The sequence below is a fragment of the Myotis daubentonii genome, chromosome 1 (assembly GCF_963259705.1).
Source record: "Myotis daubentonii chromosome 1, mMyoDau2.1, whole genome shotgun sequence".
NCBI lineage: Eukaryota > Metazoa > Chordata > Mammalia > Chiroptera > Vespertilionidae > Myotis > Myotis daubentonii.
In genome coordinates, this window is record NC_081840.1 from 22,144,856 (window position 1) to 22,163,095 (window position 18,240).

Sequence of the window (18,240 nt, forward strand, 5' to 3'; positions counted from 1 at the left end):
GTTTATTTTAGTTAATCTCTTTGTTTTCTATCTTTTTCTCTGCCTCTTAATGGTGGTGTTTTTTTGTTTGTTTTTTAATATATTTTTATTAATTTCAGAGGGGAAGGGAGAGGGAGATAGAAACATCAGTGATGAGAGAGAATCATTGATCGGCTGCCTCCTGCACACCCCACACTGGTGATCAAGCCTGCAACCTGGGCATGTGCCCTGACCAGGAATTGAACTCCTGGTTCATAGGTCGACACTCAACCACTGAGCCATGCTGGCCGGGCCTTAATGGTGTTGTCTATCCCTCGGAGTTGGGCTGGGACACAGCTCTCTTTGTGCCTGAAAAGTACCTTTCTAACTGTTAGATTCCACTGTCTTTATTCCAGGAATGGTGGTTCCTTCCAAGACCAAAATTGTGTGCCATTTTTCTACTCTTGTGTTGACCTGTGGGCAGCCACACACCCTTCAGATAGTGCCCCGAGATGAGTATGACAACCCTACCAACAACTCCACGTCCCTGAGAGATGAGCACAATTACAGTTTGTCCATTCATGAGGTAAGCAGCCTCCCCCTTCTTTCTCTCTCTGTTGCTTTCTCTATCATTCTCGCCCTTTCTAATTCATTTCCATTTCTTGACTTCTGTGCTGTCCTTCCTTCCTTCATCTGATAATACCTATCTCATTAGTAACTATGAGCCTTAGATTAGCTCATAGATAGGAAAGTTCTTTGTAAAGAGTAAATTACATGCAAATATGGAAAATTATATATGTTTAGTGATGCTTTGTTTTCCTGATATAGCTCGGTCCCCAAGAAGAAGAGCACACTGGTGTCTCATTTGAGAAGTCAGTGACATCCAACAGACAGACCTGCCAGGTCTTCTTGCGACTCACCTTGCATTCTCGTGGCTGCTTCCATGCCTGCATTTCATACCAAAATCAGCCAATCCATAATGGCGAATTTGACATTATTGTCCTAAGTGGTGAGTTGAAAGAAAAGCTGTGATTTGTTCTTTGCATGTCTGTGCTCTTTTGACAACCTCACACACAAACATCTGCTATTTGAGCCAATCTTAGCTCAGAGTCCTGTGGGCTAAAAGTTTAATTTTTTCTTCTTCTCTGACTCCTACTCTAAACTTTATTCCTTATTCTACTTCAGAGAATGAAAAGAATATTGTTGAACGCAATGTGTCCACCTCAGGAGTGAGCATTTACTTTGAGGCTTATCTTTATAATGCTGCCAACTGCACCAGCACACCGTGGCACCTCCCACCCATGCACATGAGCTCTTCCCAGCGCCGGCCTTCCATGGCTGCTGAGGAGGAAGATGAAGATTCACCTTCTGAGTGCCACACCCCTGAGAAGGTGAAGAAACCGAAGAAGGTGTACTGCTATGTGTCACCAAAGGTTGGAACTCCCATTCTTGCCTCTCAATCTCCCAGCCCCAGCCTGCATGTAATTGGTAATAGTCTGAGAATCAGGCAAGATCACTGACTTGTAGGGTCTCTAGGATGCTAAGAGAGATTACTTAAAGTGAAGCAGCAGAGAGTGAGCCACCGCTTCTGCTGCAGATGTTTGGTTTGGACTAGGTTTAAGTCTCTGCCTTGGAGCTCTCGGGAACCTGTGGCATTCTGCCCTTCGAGTGCTTCTGGGAAGATTTTTCAAGGCTTGGCTCTTAGAGCTTTAAAGAAAGTCACTTTAAAAGTTCCTCACTAGTATAAAAATTACTGTTGTCCCCTTTTTGAAACAATTTGATCTTTCATTCTGTCATCTGTGAAACCACAATAAGTGGATGTCACCATCAGGCTACAGGATTAGAACAGAAATTTTGGCAGAGACAAGGAGGTGAACTTCCCAAGGGCCCTGAGCTAAGAGGTGCTTTGTGTTAGAGATTTTCTTTTTAATATTTGTATTTTGCTTGTTCATTCAGACCTCAGAAAAATGAGACTCTTGAAACATCCCATTATATCCCTTTAATGTCATAATCAAAACTGAGTTCTAATACTATTCTCCTTTAGAATACTTTGTTACCATTTGTCATTTAAAAATCTAACCTTAACTTAGCATGGTGGAATGGTAATAAGGGACTAGTGGTGTATAGATGAAACAGGATTGGTTATGATTTGATAATTTTTGAAGTTGGTGATGGGTTCATTAGACTCTTTTTCTCTTCTTTAGTATGTGTGTGAAATTTTCTTTAATGAAGAATTTTTTAAAATCTAGAAAAGATATCAGCTACTACGCATCACAGATTTTTTAAATTAAAAAAAAATTATGGCATTGTTTTTTTCTTTATGACATGAGATCCTTCTTTATTCTTAATGAGGAATTTTTATGAACCTTTTTGTATGAGACTCCACCCCAATCACCTTTCTATCCCCACCCCCTTTTCCCTGGCAAATCCTTGGTACCATTTAAATAGGGATAAAGCAATAGATATGGGCCATTGCTGTTCCCTGTCCATTGACTTAGAGAAAGTCTCTCTGAGCAGCACTGAGCTGAGCAGAAGTAGATTTTTATTGTTTCCAGGTGAAATAATGTTCTCTACTTATAAAGTGAAAACCTGACCTCAGATATTTATAAATAGTAGTAAGACTTAAATGTTAAGAGTATGAAATATCTCTATGTGAAATTGCACTGTCAGAGTATTATTTTTAATTTGCCTATTTCAAGAGGGTGATATTACTTATTTATTTCAATGCTGACCTAAATTATCCTTTTTGTCCATAGATGAAAAGGGTTATCATGAGAAGTATAGATGGGAACTCTGATATTTGAGTTATAGTATCCAAATAGAACCTTTTTATTTATCATTCACTTGGTTTTTTGTCTGTTGGCCCATCAGCAATTCTCAGTGAAGGAGTTCTACCTGAAGATCATTCCCTGGCGCCTTTATACCTTCCGAGTGTGCCCAGGAACCAAAGTAAGTGGATCCTTACATCTGGTTCTTGCTGAGCAGGCTTCAGCCCTGGAGTAACTCAGCCTGTTCGCAGTTATCTCATGAAACCTCATGAAGAATACAGGCAGTATAGTAAGACACGTCTTACAGGAATTTAAAAGCAAGACAGAATAATGCGAGAGTTATCTTTTTCCTTAGGCCTAAGTTAATGGAGAGGGTATTAATAACTTTGCCCCCAGCTTGGTCTGACAGTGTATTGAAGCTCTTTTAGAATCAGTATTTTCATATATTACAAATTTTTTTTTTAACTTTTCTGAGCTTTTGGAATCGAAGGGCAAATCACTTTCCTCCACCCAGTGTGCCCAACCTCTTCACGTAGTTATTTGCTATTTTATGGATCCTTACTATTTTCATCCTGCTTGTATTCCTTGTTGGAAGGTCTGTAGTGTTGCCTGTGATCCTTACTAAAGGCAGTCTCTGTGACTCAAATAATTTAAAATTTGAATTGTAGAGCACTGAAGTGAAAAACAAGGAAATGTACTCCTGGTAGGTACTCATTTGGAGAAAACAGGCTTAACTTGTTTTTGTTGGTTGGTACAGAGCATAGGGTTGTGGGCGGTTTTTGCTGGAGTTGAGGTTTTTATAAATTAATTCCTTTTTTCTCCCCGCCTTTGCTAGTTTTCATACCTTGGCCCCGACCCTGTCCATAAGCTCCTTACACTGGTGGTAGATGATGGCATTCAGCCTCCTGTGGAGCTCAGCTGTAAGGAGAGGAACATCCTCGCAGCCACTTTCATCCGTTCCCTCCATAAGAACATAGGTAAAGTTGGGCAGTGACCGCAGCTACTGTGGGTGCCTCAGGGTGTAGAAGTGGCCTGCACAGATGTCTTGTAATAAGGCTGTAATCATGATGAATCTTACGGTTCCTCAGGAGGCTCTGAGACCTTTCAGGATAAGGTGAACTTTTTCCAGCGAGAGCTTCGGCAGGTACACATGAAAAGACCACATTCCAAAGTCACCCTAAAGGTCAGCAGACATGCCTTGTTGGAATCGGTGAGTAAAGTTTCATCTCTGTCAAAAGTTGTCAAAGTTTTTCAGCTAGGAGCCTCTTTGATACTTGGTTATATTCTTCAGGTTATCTTTTTCATGAAACCCAAACTTCTCTTTAAACATACCTGTGAAAAGACTGTTCTTCTGTTTGATTATAACAAGTTTGGGGCAGATTTGTTGGAGGTATGTTATTAAGGAGAGAGACTGGTTGACACATTGGCTTTAGAATCTGTACTGAACTAGCTCCTGAATAAACTCATGGAACTCCTGTGCAGGGCAGGTATAAGTAGTTGTTACAGAAGAAAGTTCTTGTTATTGAATCCCTGGAATAGAAGAGCTCTTGTTGGATTACAAGGCAATGATTTTTGTTGTCACTCTGGTTTGATGGAAAAGGAACACCTGATGTGTGTCTGTCTCCACTGCACAGACGCTGGCATAGTTCTTACATTCCCCAAGAATGAGAAGGCTTGGTCCCAGTCCAAAATGTGTTTGTGATGTTTGGCTCTGGTAGGTGTGATTGGAAACCTCTTTTCTCAGCCGCATTCTCCATGTGGTATGGCTCCCTGTCTGAACCTAGCCTTTGGATAAAGACGTCTAGCAAATAGACTGTACTTTACCAAAAACCAGGACTCCTTGGTTGTCTTGCTGACAGCTTACTAATCTGAGCCATTTTTAGTTCTTTAAGCGTTTTTTCATTAATAAAATGAGGATTGTAAAAAGAAAAACAAGCGTCAACTTTTCAACAAAGTAATGGTGTAAAGACAAATTAGATTATTTTTTAAAACCTTAAATTACTTCTGGGGATACATGTATTTTAATTATAAAATGGTGTGATTAAAGCTTGTTTATGAATAATAGATTGCCTCCAAGAACTAGTAGACAATAGCATTATTCTTGTGTTTTTGTCGTTAATACCCAAGAGATGCCAGCCAATGTTCTGATACTTCCTTCCTTTCGCTACTTTTCAGTCTCTGAAAGCCACTCGGAATTTCTCCATCTCAGATTGGAGCAAGAACTTTGAAGTGGTTTTCCAGGACGAAGAAGGTCAGTTTTGAAATTTCATATTCATCTTTTTAAACTCCACTCTCTCTCCTATTTCTTACCCCTTCTCCACAAAAAAACAAAACCTCCTTGAATACACCCCAGTTTCTTTTTCCAAGGGAAAAAAATTCATGAGTCAAGATAAAAAGGGTGGTGTTTACTGGCCAGATGACTTGGTGGATCTCATAGAGCACAGACATACAGGGGCTTGGAGGGAGAGCTCTGTGTATTTGAACCAGAGGGCAAACTTTTCACCTTTGTAGAACTAAGAGAAAGGTCCATTTCCTGGGATATCTTATCTAATGTGTTTCCACACTAGAGGATATTAGCTTAGTGACCTTTAATCCTATAGAAGGATGGGATTTCAAAAAAATGTCCAGTTAATGTGGTTTGGAAGGGGGAAACAGTAAGGTAGTGGAATGGTGGGAGTGTGGAGAGTATAAAATAATGGATTAATGAACAGACATGATAGGAGATAGTAGGCCAGAGTTACTTTTTATTTTTATTATATTTTTCAGCTCTGGACTGGGGAGGGCCTCGCCGGGAATGGTTTGAACTAATCTGCAAAGCACTATTTGATACCACCAATCAGCTCTTTACCCGATTCAGTGACAACAACCAAGCATTAGTGAGTCTGTGACTTCCCCGTGGGTGGGTGGAAAATGTAGATTATGTTATAATGCAGTAGACTGACGAGTTTGAGATCATGAATCTGGGAATCTGACAATTTGTGCCCTGTTCTTACCTACAATATGAATTAATCAGTTAACCTCCCTCTGCTTTGCCTTCATTATTTCATCTCTAGGATAGGAGAAAATGCAGACAGATTAATATTTTACTAAAGAGCAATATAATGCAATGTCTATTCTTTTAATTATAATAATAATTAAGCCACTTTCCCAAAACATGCCTGAAGCTATTGAATTCTGTACTAGACCTTTGACTAAGCAGAGGTGTCAGGATTAGAGAAGTGGACTTTGGCTGAAGGAAGTTCTGGTTTAGGGAAAAGGCATCATCACATCATGCACTGACTACTTCCATACTCAGTCAGATGAAGCCACAAACTTATGTAAGATTCTTTAGCCTAATGTAAGGCCATCTCTGCCCTTTATCCTCCAGTCACTTGAATTACTCAGTAGTGGCTACCAAAAGGCCAATACCATTTGGATGGGCTCTTTGATTTAATTACTGAAATTGCTCTCTTGGAATGAAGGTGGGAGAAAGGGTCTTTCCGGAACTAGGCTATAAGAAAAATGGCCCAAAGCTTTTTAATGTCTTTTTTTTTGACAGGTGCACCCCAACCCTAACCGCCCCCCTCATCTACGCTTGAAGATGTATGAGTTTGCAGGGCGGCTCGTGGGCAAGTGTCTCTATGAGTCCTCTCTAGGAGGAGCCTACAAGCAGTTGGTCCGCGCTCGCTTTACCCGTTCTTTCTTGGCCCAAATCATAGGACTACGTATGCATTACAAGGTAATGTCTGAGGTGTGTCTTTTCTACTAAGGCCCCTGGCCATGAACTCTGGAGTCTCGCCACTCTGAGCTAATTATTCTTAAGGTTGAAGGGGTAAGTGGTTTCTAGCAGTTGTAAATTTCATTTCTGGGTAAGAGTAGTCATGTTCTATTCTGTCTTTCTGTCTCTTCAGTACTTTGAAACGGATGATCCAGAATTCTACAAATCTAAAGTTTGTTTTATCCTCAACAATGACATGAGTGAGATGGAGCTGGTCTTTGCAGAAGAGAAATATAACAAATCAGGTCAATTGGATAAGGTGAGAACGAGGATCAGAGCCTGTGGGTCCCCTGATTCCCATCCTCTTCCAGAGCAGTGCAGCCTAATAGAACTTCCCGCAAAATGGGCATGTTGTTTGTCCGTGCTGTCCGCTGAGCACCCACAATGTGGCCAGTATGACCAAACAGCTGAATTCCTCATTTTATTTTATTTTCATGAACTTAAATGTAAATAACCACCTAGACTACTGGCAGCCATATTGGGCAAGGTAGGTTTAGGTCATTGCATCCTACACTTTATGATCTGGCCCATTTTAGTGGAGTAAAAGACACATGAACCCATCTATCCCACCTACTTACTTTCTAGTAGAAAAATAACTCAGTGATAATGCAGTGTCACTGCACAAGGAGCTTTGGAGGGGATGGCATACCTATCTCAACTTTAGTGGTGTTGATGTAGATGACTCCTATTTTAACACTACCTGTATATTTCTAAAACTTTATTACAAAATTATTAGCCCAAAGTACTTCTGATGCAAATGTGGTTCTGTTTACATTGTAGTGCTAAACAAAATCATGAAGCTAAAGTTGCAGTAACATACAATTGAAAGCAAATAGCAATGACTAAAAAACTGTGACCACTGATTGATACCATTGTACTGATAATCACATAGGCTTTGTGACTGTTGTGGGATTGTAAGGGAAGGATGTAAGGGAACAACTGATCCCTTCTTAGAATTTCTAAAGAGATTTCTTCACTACGTATCTGGCTTTATTTATTCTCAGTTGGCTTAGGGGTTTAAGAGAAGAAGTTGTGATGGTTTAATTTCAGATCATAGAGACATTAAAATGTTGCTAACAAGGGACCAGAGTATCTTCTTCCTGTTGCATCACCACTGTTTGACTAGGTCAGAGAAGACTCCCTCAGATCCCCACTTCAGAAATAGTTAGTAGAATACAGCAATAGTGGTGGGAACCCGGAAGCTTAGTAACTGTACAGAACCAAGTGTGTTGAGAAGCTGAATGCACGGCAGAAACTTGCAACTGTGATGGACGTCATTAACGCTGTGTTTGTGGGGCATACCAAGCAGCTACCATCTTACAGACGCTCATCCGCAGCCTCTCCCTCTGTCTTCTGCATCTTATTTTAGGTTGTTGAACTCATGACAGGTGGAGCTCAAACCCCAGTCACTAATGCGAATAAAATCTTCTATTTAAATTTGCTGGCCCAATATCGGCTGGCCAGTCAAGTGAAAGAGGAAGTGGAACATTTCCTGAAAGGTGAGATTCTGTCTGCTCTTAGCTTTGATGTGGAAGTACCTGTATCTATGGTGTGGGTATGGTTTTAACTGGGCTACTTTGTTTCAGGCCTGAATGAGTTGGTCCCTGAGAACCTTTTGGCTATTTTTGATGAAAATGAGCTTGAGGTAAGTGCTTATATTCACAAACCCCCATTCTTTTTTTTAAAATATATTTTATTGATTTTTTACAGAGAGAAAGGGAGAGAGATAGAGAGTTAGAAACATCGATGAGAGAGAAACATCGATCAGCTGCCTCCTGCACATCTCCTACTGGGGATGTGCCCGCAACCCAGGTACATGTCCTTGACCGGAATCGAACCTGGGACCTTTCAGTCCGCAGGCCGACGCTCTATCCACTGAGCCAAACCGGTTTTGGCACAAACCCCCATTCTTGACTCAGTGTTTGAGTTTTCCCACAGGAAAGCCCTTTATGCAAGGTTGATTTCACTTTTATCACTCTTCCCAAGCATTGACCCATTTGTCAGCTTTTAAAAAGTTAGAATGTGTGCTAGCTGGTTTGGCTCAGTGGATAGAGTGTCAGCCCATGGACTGAAGGGTCCTAGGTTCAATTCTAGTCAAGGGTACATACCTCGGTTGCAGGCTCATGCTGGAGGCAACCAATCAATGTGTCTCTCTCGTATTGATAATATTCTCTCTGTGTCTCTCCCCCTCCCTTCCACTCCCTCTAAAAAAATCAATGGAAAAATATTCTTGGGTAAGGATTAAAAAATAAATAAAAAGTTAGAATGTGAAAATTAGAAACCAGTAAATAGCTAATTATTTTTGAAGAGTAATCAATATTCACCTATTTCTCAAATATTATTGATATTGGTTGAGTACTAAAGAATTAGTATCATGTACAGTCTTTGACGTTTAAAGATGATTTAAGGGAATAATAGGACATATTTGTTCAGGGACTATTTTTTTTTTTTTTATTAAATCTTTATTGTTCAGATTATTACAGTTGTTCCTCTTTATTCCCCCCATAGCTCCCCTCCACCCGGTTCCCACTCCACCCTCTGCCCTTACCGCCCCACTCCCCCATCCTCATCCATAGGTGTACGATTTTTGTCCAGTCTCTTCCCGCACCCCCCACACCCTTTCTATGCCCCTGATTTTGTAATAGTCACCAGTTTATTCTGTTCATCAGGTTATTTATTTATTCACTTCATTTTTAGATTCACTTGTTGATAGATGTGTATTTGTTGTTCATAATTTGTATCTTTACCTTTTTATTCTTTTTCCTCTTCTTAAAGGATACCTTTCAGCATTTCATATAATACTGGTTTGGTGGTGATGAACTCCTTTACCTTTTTCTTATCTATGAAGCTCTTTATCTGACCTTCAATTCTGAATGATAGCTTTGCTGGATAAAGTAATCTTGGTTGTAGTTTCTTGGTATTCGTCACTTTGAATATTTCTTGCCACTCCCTTCTGGCCTGCATATGCATAGTTTCTGTTGAGAAATCAGCTGACAGTCGTATGGGTACTCCCTTGTAGGTAACTGACTGTTTTTCTCTTGCTGCTTTTAAGATTCTCTCTTTGTCTTTTGCTCTTGGCATTTTAATTATGATGTGTCTTGGTGTGGTCCTCTTTGGATTCCTTTTGTTTGGGGTTCTCTGCGCTTCCTGGACTTGTAAGTCTATTTCTTTCACCAGGTAGGGGAAGTTTTCTGTCATTATTTCTTCAAATATGTTTTCAATATCTTGCTCTCTCTCTTCTTCTGGCACCCCCATAATTCGGATGTTGGTATGCTTGAAGTTGTCCCAGAGGCTTCTTACACTATCTTCATATTTTTGGGTTCTTTTTTCTTTTTGTTCTTCCGGTTGGGTGTTTTTTGCTTCTTCGTATTTCAAACCTTTGCCTTGGTTCTTGCGATCCTCTAGTCTGCTGTTGGGAGTCTGTATAATATTCTTTATTTCAGTCAGTGTATGCTTAATTTCTAGATGGTCCTTTTTCATAACCTCAAGGGTCTCACTAGATTTCTTGAGGGTCTCACTAAATTTATCGGTGGTTTCTAGAAAATTCTTGAAAAACCTTAAAAGTGTGGTTTTGAACTCTATATCCAGTAGTTTGCTTTCCTCCATTTCTGTTATTTGTGACCTGTTTCTTTGTCTCCGCATTTTGGCTGCTTCCCTGTGTTGATAGAGTGGCTTTGTGTGCTAGGTGTCCTATAGGGCCTGGTGGCTCAGCCTCCCCAATTACCTGAGGTGAACACTCTTGGTACACCCCTTTGTGGGCTTTGTTCACAGTCTTGTTGTAGTTAAGCCTTGATTGTTGTAGGTATCGCTGGGAGGAATTGACCTCCAGGCCAATTGGCTGTGAGAATCAGCTGTTTCTGCAGTGGGAGAACTTCTGTGCTGGAGACACCCTTATGGGGCAAGACTTGCTTCAGTGGGGCTTTGTTGCTCACTGAGTCTGCCCCCTGAGTGTGTCCCTTTGGACCTGAGGAGTTGTAATCTGGATGGTCCCACTCTGACCACTGGGTACACTGGCTCTTGGATCTCTAAGGAGAAGCTAATTTAGCCCCTGCCTGAGGCTACCCAGCAGGAGCTGTGGAGAGATCTGCAGATTCCTCTTCTTTGTTTGGGGTTTGGAGGTGCCCAGATGAGGCCCAACTGTGAAGCATTGTAAGCTTCTGTGGGACCTTGGGCCTTCTTTTGGAAGTTCTGGGTCTCTCTGACCCAGCTGCAGTTTGTTAGGTAATTTTCAGATTTCAAAGGGCCAGGCCTTTCAAATGCAAAAGCCTCTGCGTACAGCTTGGGTGGGGCGGGGTCTCAGGAAATGAACAGGGCGGAGCAAACAACTATGGCTGATCCTCAGTCCTACCCTAAGAGGCCCTGTGTCTCAGTGTCCCGGTAATCACTGCAAGCACCTCTGAGAGAAAGCCGCCCTCAAGTTCCAACTGGTGCCAGATAGTCCAGTTTCTTCCCATATGAGTCTGGGTCCCTAGAGACTCACCCGGAACTGGAGTTCAGAGCAGCCGGGAGCTTGAGACTTCCTCCAGATTGAAAAAGACAACCGTGTCCTCAGTTGCCAGCCCTTTCACATGCACCTCCTTACCTCTGCACTTTAATCCGCACCTCCTCTGAGTCTCAGTGTGCTTTTCTCTTTCCTTTTAGTTGTAGAATTTCCACTCGGCCAGCCTTCCTGTGGTTCTGGATGATGTCCATTTTGTTTTTTAGTTGTATTTTTGAAGTGGTTGTGCAAGGCAGCAATTTCCAGTGTTTACCTATGCCGCCATCTTGGTTTCTCTCTGTTCAGGGACTATTTATTGAGTGCCTCCTGTATGCCATGAGTAAAAAAGCCCCTGCCCTCATGGAACGTTCCAATGAAGAAGACATATTTCAACGTTTGGGACCACAATACTATACAGTTAATATATTCTTATCTTAGATCCTGTAATAACCAAAATATGGCTCTATGATGGTAAATGCCATTCTGTAAGTAGCAAAATACGAGTTTGTATCAGGTGTGAACAAAACATAAAATCAGTTTTTTACCTGCTGCTCACAGATGATACATATAAGGCAAATTATTAGTTTCAATTATTAGCTCTTACGAGGAATGTGTTTTTTGCAGACTGTTGCCTGTATGGAGAAAGTCCTTTAAAAATGAAAAAAACAAAAAAGTTTAGGTGGTTTTGTACAATTTTTATTCTTATTAACTGAACTGTTTTCGAGAACAAGACTCAAAGTCTTGTGCAATTTTCATCACATTTTATACCTTTAAATATGAATCTAAACAAAATGAACTCTCCATTTCTCAGCCTAAAGTTTCTGATAGAAACCTACTGCTGTTATTTGGGGACTGAGGAATAGCTACTGGTATATTTGTTTGTATCCTGAAGCAAAGCATTTGTAACAATTTGTAACAGTGAGTAGGAAGGAAGGACACAGTCTCTTACAGTTCCCCATGCTGCTCTTAGTTACTCGTTAGCTTCACCAGTTCTCTGAAGGAGCCACGGCTCCGAAGGCTTAATGTGAGCTTTTCTCGTGTCTTGATTAGGATGTATCATTCTTTATAGCCATTGGATGAGGACTCACAGTCTGTGAAGTAACACGCAGGGTTCTGAACCAGATTAGGACATGAACAAGATGTTGAGGGCTCTGATCTCATTAATGTTCTCACTTTTTGGCATGTGTTTTAATTTATCTGATCAAGTAGGGGCTGGGCTGAAGAGAAGGAAGGTAGTAAAAGTTCAGTCCACAAAAAGATGGATTCTGGGGAAAAGGAAAAGCCACCTGACCGATTTTTCTATGGGCCTAGGGGTCTTCATCAAAGGGAAAGGGCCTGCTTTTCTCGCTGGTGTTTCTAGGCTCCATCCAGATCAGACTGTCAGTAAACTTAGTTCCCTTTTTGTCCTTTGTTGCCATTCAAAATAATCCACAGCAGCAGTTCTTAATTAGGTGGGTGCATCAGAAATGCTTGGGGAACTTTTTCAAAACACACACGCTTGTAACCTACTCCTAGAGATTCTGATTCAAAAGGTCTAGGGTAAGACCATAGGCATCAATATATTTTTTTAAAAGCTGTGTGATTTGCCCTGGCTGGTGTAGCCCAGTTGGTTGGGCATCGTCCTGTGCACTGAAAGGTCACCAGTTCGATTCCTGGTCAAGGCACATACCCAAGTTGCAGGTTCGATCTCAGGTTGTGGTGCATGCTGGAGGTAACCAATCAGTGTGCCTCTCTCACATCAGTGGTGTTGTTTTTTTTTTTTTCCTCTCTCTCCCTCTGTCTTCCCACAAAATCAATTTGAAAAGCAACATATATATATATATATATATATATATATATATATATATATATATATATATATATATATTTTTTAGAAAAGGCTGTGTGATTGTTAGCACATTGGTTAGGAAACTTGGGCCTATTATAATTGATTTTCCTAAAGCGGTATTCTGGCATTGTGACCTCATCTTTTGTCTTTTCCCTGGTGCTTTTTTTATTCTACATTTTTGCATATTAACATAGGTAATCAACCTTATGCTGAGTCTTTGTTCCTCTGAGTGTCCTAGTAACACCTGACTATCTTCTCCAGCTACTGATGTGTGGGACTGGGGACATCAATGTGGCTGATTTCAAAGCCCATGCAATGGTCGTTGGTGGCTCATGGCATTTCAGAGAAAAGGTAAGTGGGCCAGATTTCTTTTAGTTGGATTTGTGCCATGTTGTAAAGAAAAAGTTTCAGAACACAAAAGTTGAAGCCCTGGCTGGATGGCTCAGTTGGTTGGAGTGTTGTCCCGTACACCAAAAGATTATGGGTTCAATCCCTGGTCAGGGCACATATGAGAGGCTCACATTGATAAACCAGGGGTGGGGAGCCTTTTTTCTGCCAAGGGCCATTTGAATATTTATAACATCATTCATGGGCCATACAGAATTATCAACTTAAAAATTAGCCTGCTATGTTTGGTAAAATATTTATTTAACTCACCCACAATGCCTTGGCAGGGCCAGACCAAATGATTTGGAGAGCTGGACATTCCCCACCCCTGCTCTAAACATATCCTTGAGTAAGGATTTAAAAAAAAAAAGTTGAGTCAGAAAAGCAGACATATCAACTGGGTAAAAAAATGATATATGTGTGGGAAAGACAAAAGGGACCTCTGGTCTCTATTGGCTATCATGCTGACTGCCACAGAAACAGTGCATTGGAAAGTCCAAGATACAGAACCAAGCATTTGGTGACTTCCCTCCTGACTGCGTGACAATGCAAACTCCTAGACTCTAGGACCTAGAGCAGGGGTCCTCAAACTACGGCCCGCGGGCCACATGCAAATACAAATACTGTATTTGTTCTCGTTTTGTTTTTTTACTTCAAAATAAGATATGAGCAGTGTGCATAGGAATTTGTTCATAGTTTTTTTTAAAAACTATAGTCCGGCCCTCCAACGGTCTGAGGGACAGTGAACTGGCCCCCTGTTTAAAAAGTTTGAGGACCCCTGACCTAGAGAGTTTGTCAATTCTAACCATTCCTACCTGTGTCCTCACAGAGCAGTAACTGAGCCACACCCCCACTTTGGGTGTCCTGTTGCTTCCTTGCCCCGAGGTCAAACCCTGGGCTGCATAATGGTGTGACCCCAACCTTGTGCTCTCCCTGCCAGGTCATGAGGTGGTTTTGGACTGTAGTTTCCAGTTTGACCCAGGAGGAGTTGGCTCGGCTGCTTCAGTTCACGACAGGCTCCTCTCAGCTGCCACCCGGAGGCTTTGCGGCCCTCTGTCCCTCGTTCCAGATTATTGCTGCTCCGACCCACAGCACGCTTCCAACTGCACACACATGGTAGGTATCTGACTGCCCAATGCTCTTGGGAGGGATTATTTTTCCAGCCTTTGTCAGTGGTTTTGAGTTAATCACTTCTCCCCTTGCCCTTCCAGTTTTAACCAGCTGTGCCTCCCTACGTATGACTCGTATGAAGAGGTGCACAGGATGCTGCAGCTGGCCATCAGCGAGGGCTGTGAGGGCTTTGGCATGCTCTGACCACTCTCCCGCCATCCTCTTGGCTCCCGTGCTTTCTGGAGCATCTGGGTGCGCACGGTAGACATCATAACCACTGATGCTAACAGAACACATAACCATCAACCAGAAGCTGCTGCATGCTCCCCCGTGTCTGGAGTATTTGGTCACCTACAGGCCTTGTCCTTCCCTCGCCCCCTTCCTGTCCATCTTCTCCCCACAGCCACTTAGGCATGATATGTATTCTGAGCTACTCGTTGAGTCACGAGAAGAGGACCGTGCTGCTGTAATTCCACTTGGTTCTTAGGAGATCTCAGTGGCGGGAGCTGCCTCATTAGCTGAAGGAGATTACACAAAGGGCTCAGCTCTCATTGGGGAGCTGGTGCCCTCGCCTTGCTATCCTCCTCTGCTTATGCTCCTCGGGGCCCCTCTGTGGCCCTCATTACTTGACCTGAGGTCTGTGAGTCCTTGTGGGCAGGGTGATTGCCTCTTCTCAGCAGGAGCCAGGAGAAGCACAGATAGGAAGAGGCCCACAAGCGCAATCTTTGGTTTTGTCCCTCTGCACAATGGCAGGCATAGGCATTGGCCCTGGACTACCTCTAATGGGGACGGAGAGCACAAATGGATCTTTCTGTGGTTCCGAACTGGAAAAGGAGCTTTCCCTGCAGGCGTTTCTGGAAATGGTCATTAATCTCTAAAGAATTCTAAGCTTTTTCTTGAGTTTGAGCCGGTGAGAAAAGCAGACCTAAGCATGTGAAAGATAGCTGGGCTGTGGCCTCCAGTGCTGAATCTGCTGCTCCTTTGAGGTTGGGGGCATGTCTAGGCATATGGCTGGCTTGAAGACTACTGATGCTTGTCCCTAAGTTTGTTCTTTACGCTGAGGTGTGGCTGGGCCTGGTCACCTGCCTTCGAGTTATACAGTCTGCTAAGAACTGGGATTCTTTTGCTTTCTACTGAAGAAAATTTTGGAGCAAGGAACTGTGACCGTAAGAATAGCATGCCAGTGATCCCTGCTTCTCTCTTTGCTTGGTGTTCTCTGGCAGCACTGGGGCAAGGGAAAGGGACCAACAGTTCAAGTGTTTTCACAGGTTCTTTGGGTCAGGACACTGGGAACAGAGGAGATACATCAGGCAGTAAACACCTAGCTGCCCCAGTTACTTCCCTTCACTCCCTCAGTTACCACCAAGGGGAACTAAGAAGGGAGGAAGATATATTGGGTTCACTATTGTGTGATGATTGAGGAGAACCTGCTGTCCTCTCTTGGATGATGGCAACATTACAATTTGAATGAAAACATTTGCAAGACGCAAAACCTCATCAACTGTCCCACATGTCTGTTTTTAAGAAGGCTTTGTAGCAAGCTACTATTCCCAATGGGGCATTCAAGTCTGAGACTATTACAAGCCATCTTTATCGCCAAAACCAGCAAGTACACAGAGTCCAGAGAGGAGGCAGGACTGTGGCATTGCCTTGGCCTCCTGGAAGCAAGTCTGAGCCCTCCTGCTCCCAGAGATCACAGGAACAAGCCCTTCCGAGCTGCTGCTGTTAATGCCTGACCTCACTCCTTCGCAGTCGTCATTTGTCCTTCTTGGTGTGGGTGCTGACCTCACTCATTCTTGGGGTCCAGGATCCAGTGTCAGGGCCTCTACACCACAGGGTCCTGCATGCCACATGGTCACTGCTCTCCTCAGGGACCAGGACAAGGTGCTGCTGCTTGCCCCAGTGTTTCCCGTGGGATATGTACAGGCAAGCTTTGTCATCACCCTGGGAAACACAATGGCTGCCCCTCGGCCCAGAGAGGGGTTCCCCGCGGGGGGCCCGTGGGCTGCTTCTGCTGTCTTTGGCAGTTACTCCTCTTCTGGATTCTGCTTTCACCCTCCAGCAGCTCTCCACAGACTGACGCTGGAGCTCGATTTGATTTTCTTGGCTAGACCTGTCATTTTAGACTCTGGTCGTAGCACTTTTCAAAGCATCCTGGGCACCACCACTGCCCAGCTGGGGCAGCTGCTTCCCTGTGGGGGTCCTGAGCCCCAGGGCCTTTGTTTAACAAAACCCTTTGGTACTGTTGTGGTTTTTCTATTCTTCCAGTTTATCTTCTCTCCTAACTGTTGAAATGTATCTTTGCTCTTTTGGGCCTTTCTTTTACCTTTTTTTTCTTTTCTAATCCTGCTTTGGTACTAGCCAATGTGGGGAAAGGTACAGTGTGTCTGAGAGAAGTAGTGTGTGTTACTTCTCGGGCAATTTTCTATTCACGTTTCTTATTTTGGCCAGTTCTTTTATTTATGCCCTTGTGGCCCAGGTACTTTGGGGGTCACCTGACCTCCTGGCCTTCAGTGTCTTTGAAGGAGACCAGATGCAAAGTGAACACCACGGAGAACATCGGCATGTCTCTAGAACTTCAGCGGAGACCAAGCCCCGCTGCACATTTTCAGGCCAGGCAAAAGGGCCAGACAGTTGCAATGATTGTGTAAATATTTTGTACAGTAAATAAATAAATGTTTAAAAGGACTAAGGAGTAGAAATATTTTTTTGTATTTTCCCAAGAATTCCTTCAGAAGCAGGCAGCTCAGGATAGGATGTACACTGGGAGACCCGCCTGTCCCAGGCCTCTTGCCCTTTCACCCTTCCCTGATTGCTGTCCATGGTGCCAAGCGGGGCACTGTCATTCACACAGCCAGTGGCGAGACAAGTGCTTGTGCAGTTTGGCAAGAGCAGAGCGTGTCTGTTCTCATCCATCTTTTAAACATTAATTTGTTACAGTTTTACTACATAAGAAACTCAGTGTAGAAAATTTGGAAATGAAAAAAACAAGGGAAATAAATCACCTGCCATCCAGAGGTAACACTAGAAACACTTTGATGTATCCTGATTTTGCATATAATCACATTTATTTCCTTAACTCCCCTGCAACACTCCCCCCACCCCGCCGCCCCCCGCACCCCCAACCCTTCCACAAGTGCTCTGGGCGTGGCAAACAAAAACACAGCTCCTCAAATTTGGCAGGTGGTACCAATTCTTTTCCAACCAAAGATAAACTTGGCAGAGAGAAAACCAGGCCTGATTTATGTCTAGAAAGAAAAGTATTAGGGACCCTGGCTTTCTAAGAGAAGTAATCATGGTGTCTTGTACAGTAATTCCTAATCTGGAAAATCAAAACAAAATCCTGTTTGGAATTCTTTTTAAAATTCAGATTTTTGCCCCCACTCCCAGACCCAATGAATTGGAATCTTAACTGGAAAACTATTGTATAGTGCTTTTACCCCTATTTCATCAAGCTCCTGAGTGATATGCCATGTCACAAAACGAAACAAAATTCTCTCTTGACTTTCCATTTTTACGTTAACTGTCCTACATCTTTTATATTTGCTGCTCTTGTGGCTTTGAATAGGTCACTGAACACTCAGTGATTTCATCTCATCATGAAGTTGTTATTAAGACTCAAGAGCAGGAGTGGGCAAACTTTTTGACTCGAGGGCCACAATGGGTTCTTCAACTGGACCGGAGGGCCGGAACAAAAGCATGGATGGAGTGTTTGTGTGAACTAATATCAATTCAAAGTAAACATCATTACATAAAAGGGTACGGTCTCTTTTTTTTTTTTTTAGTTTTATTCATTGCAAACAGGCCGGATCTGGCCCACAGGCTGTAGTTTGCCCACGGCTGCTCAAGAGGCTAGTAAGATTATTCTTGAATTAGAACAAAAGATACTGCTCAGCCGGCTTGGCTCAGTGGTTGAGCGTCAAACTATGAACCAGGAGGTCACAGATTCCTGGTC

General features: G+C 42.8%; 1 protein-coding gene across 8 annotated transcripts in view; it reads left to right on the plus strand.

Moving 5' to 3' along the window:
* AREL1 (apoptosis resistant E3 ubiquitin protein ligase 1) overlaps window positions 1-16,973 on the plus strand; it is a 43,094-nt gene extending 26,121 nt beyond the window's left edge. For 7 of the 8 annotated variants that reach the window (XM_059690450.1, XM_059690502.1, XM_059690523.1 and 4 more), the window contains 15 exons: window positions 375-544; window positions 787-967; window positions 1,144-1,391; window positions 2,830-2,907; window positions 3,562-3,703; window positions 3,815-3,936; window positions 4,902-4,977; window positions 5,493-5,602; window positions 6,265-6,444; window positions 6,617-6,742; window positions 7,853-7,982; window positions 8,070-8,128; window positions 13,050-13,139; window positions 14,116-14,291; window positions 14,387-16,973. In XM_059690450.1, the coding sequence (XP_059546433.1) occupies window positions 375-544; window positions 787-967; window positions 1,144-1,391; window positions 2,830-2,907; window positions 3,562-3,703; window positions 3,815-3,936; window positions 4,902-4,977; window positions 5,493-5,602; window positions 6,265-6,444; window positions 6,617-6,742; window positions 7,853-7,982; window positions 8,070-8,128; window positions 13,050-13,139; window positions 14,116-14,291; window positions 14,387-14,489 (1,991 nt within the window). In that variant the 3' untranslated portion in view covers window positions 14,490-16,973. Of the gene's footprint in view, window positions 1-374; window positions 545-786; window positions 968-1,143; window positions 1,392-2,829; window positions 2,908-3,561; window positions 3,704-3,814; window positions 3,937-4,901; window positions 4,978-5,492; window positions 5,603-6,264; window positions 6,445-6,616; window positions 6,743-7,852; window positions 7,983-8,069; window positions 8,129-12,982; window positions 13,140-14,115; window positions 14,292-14,386 lie in introns of those variants that run through there. The other variant, XM_059690512.1, reaches the window with a different exon arrangement.
* The last annotated feature ends 1,267 nt before the right edge of the window (window positions 16,974-18,240 follow it).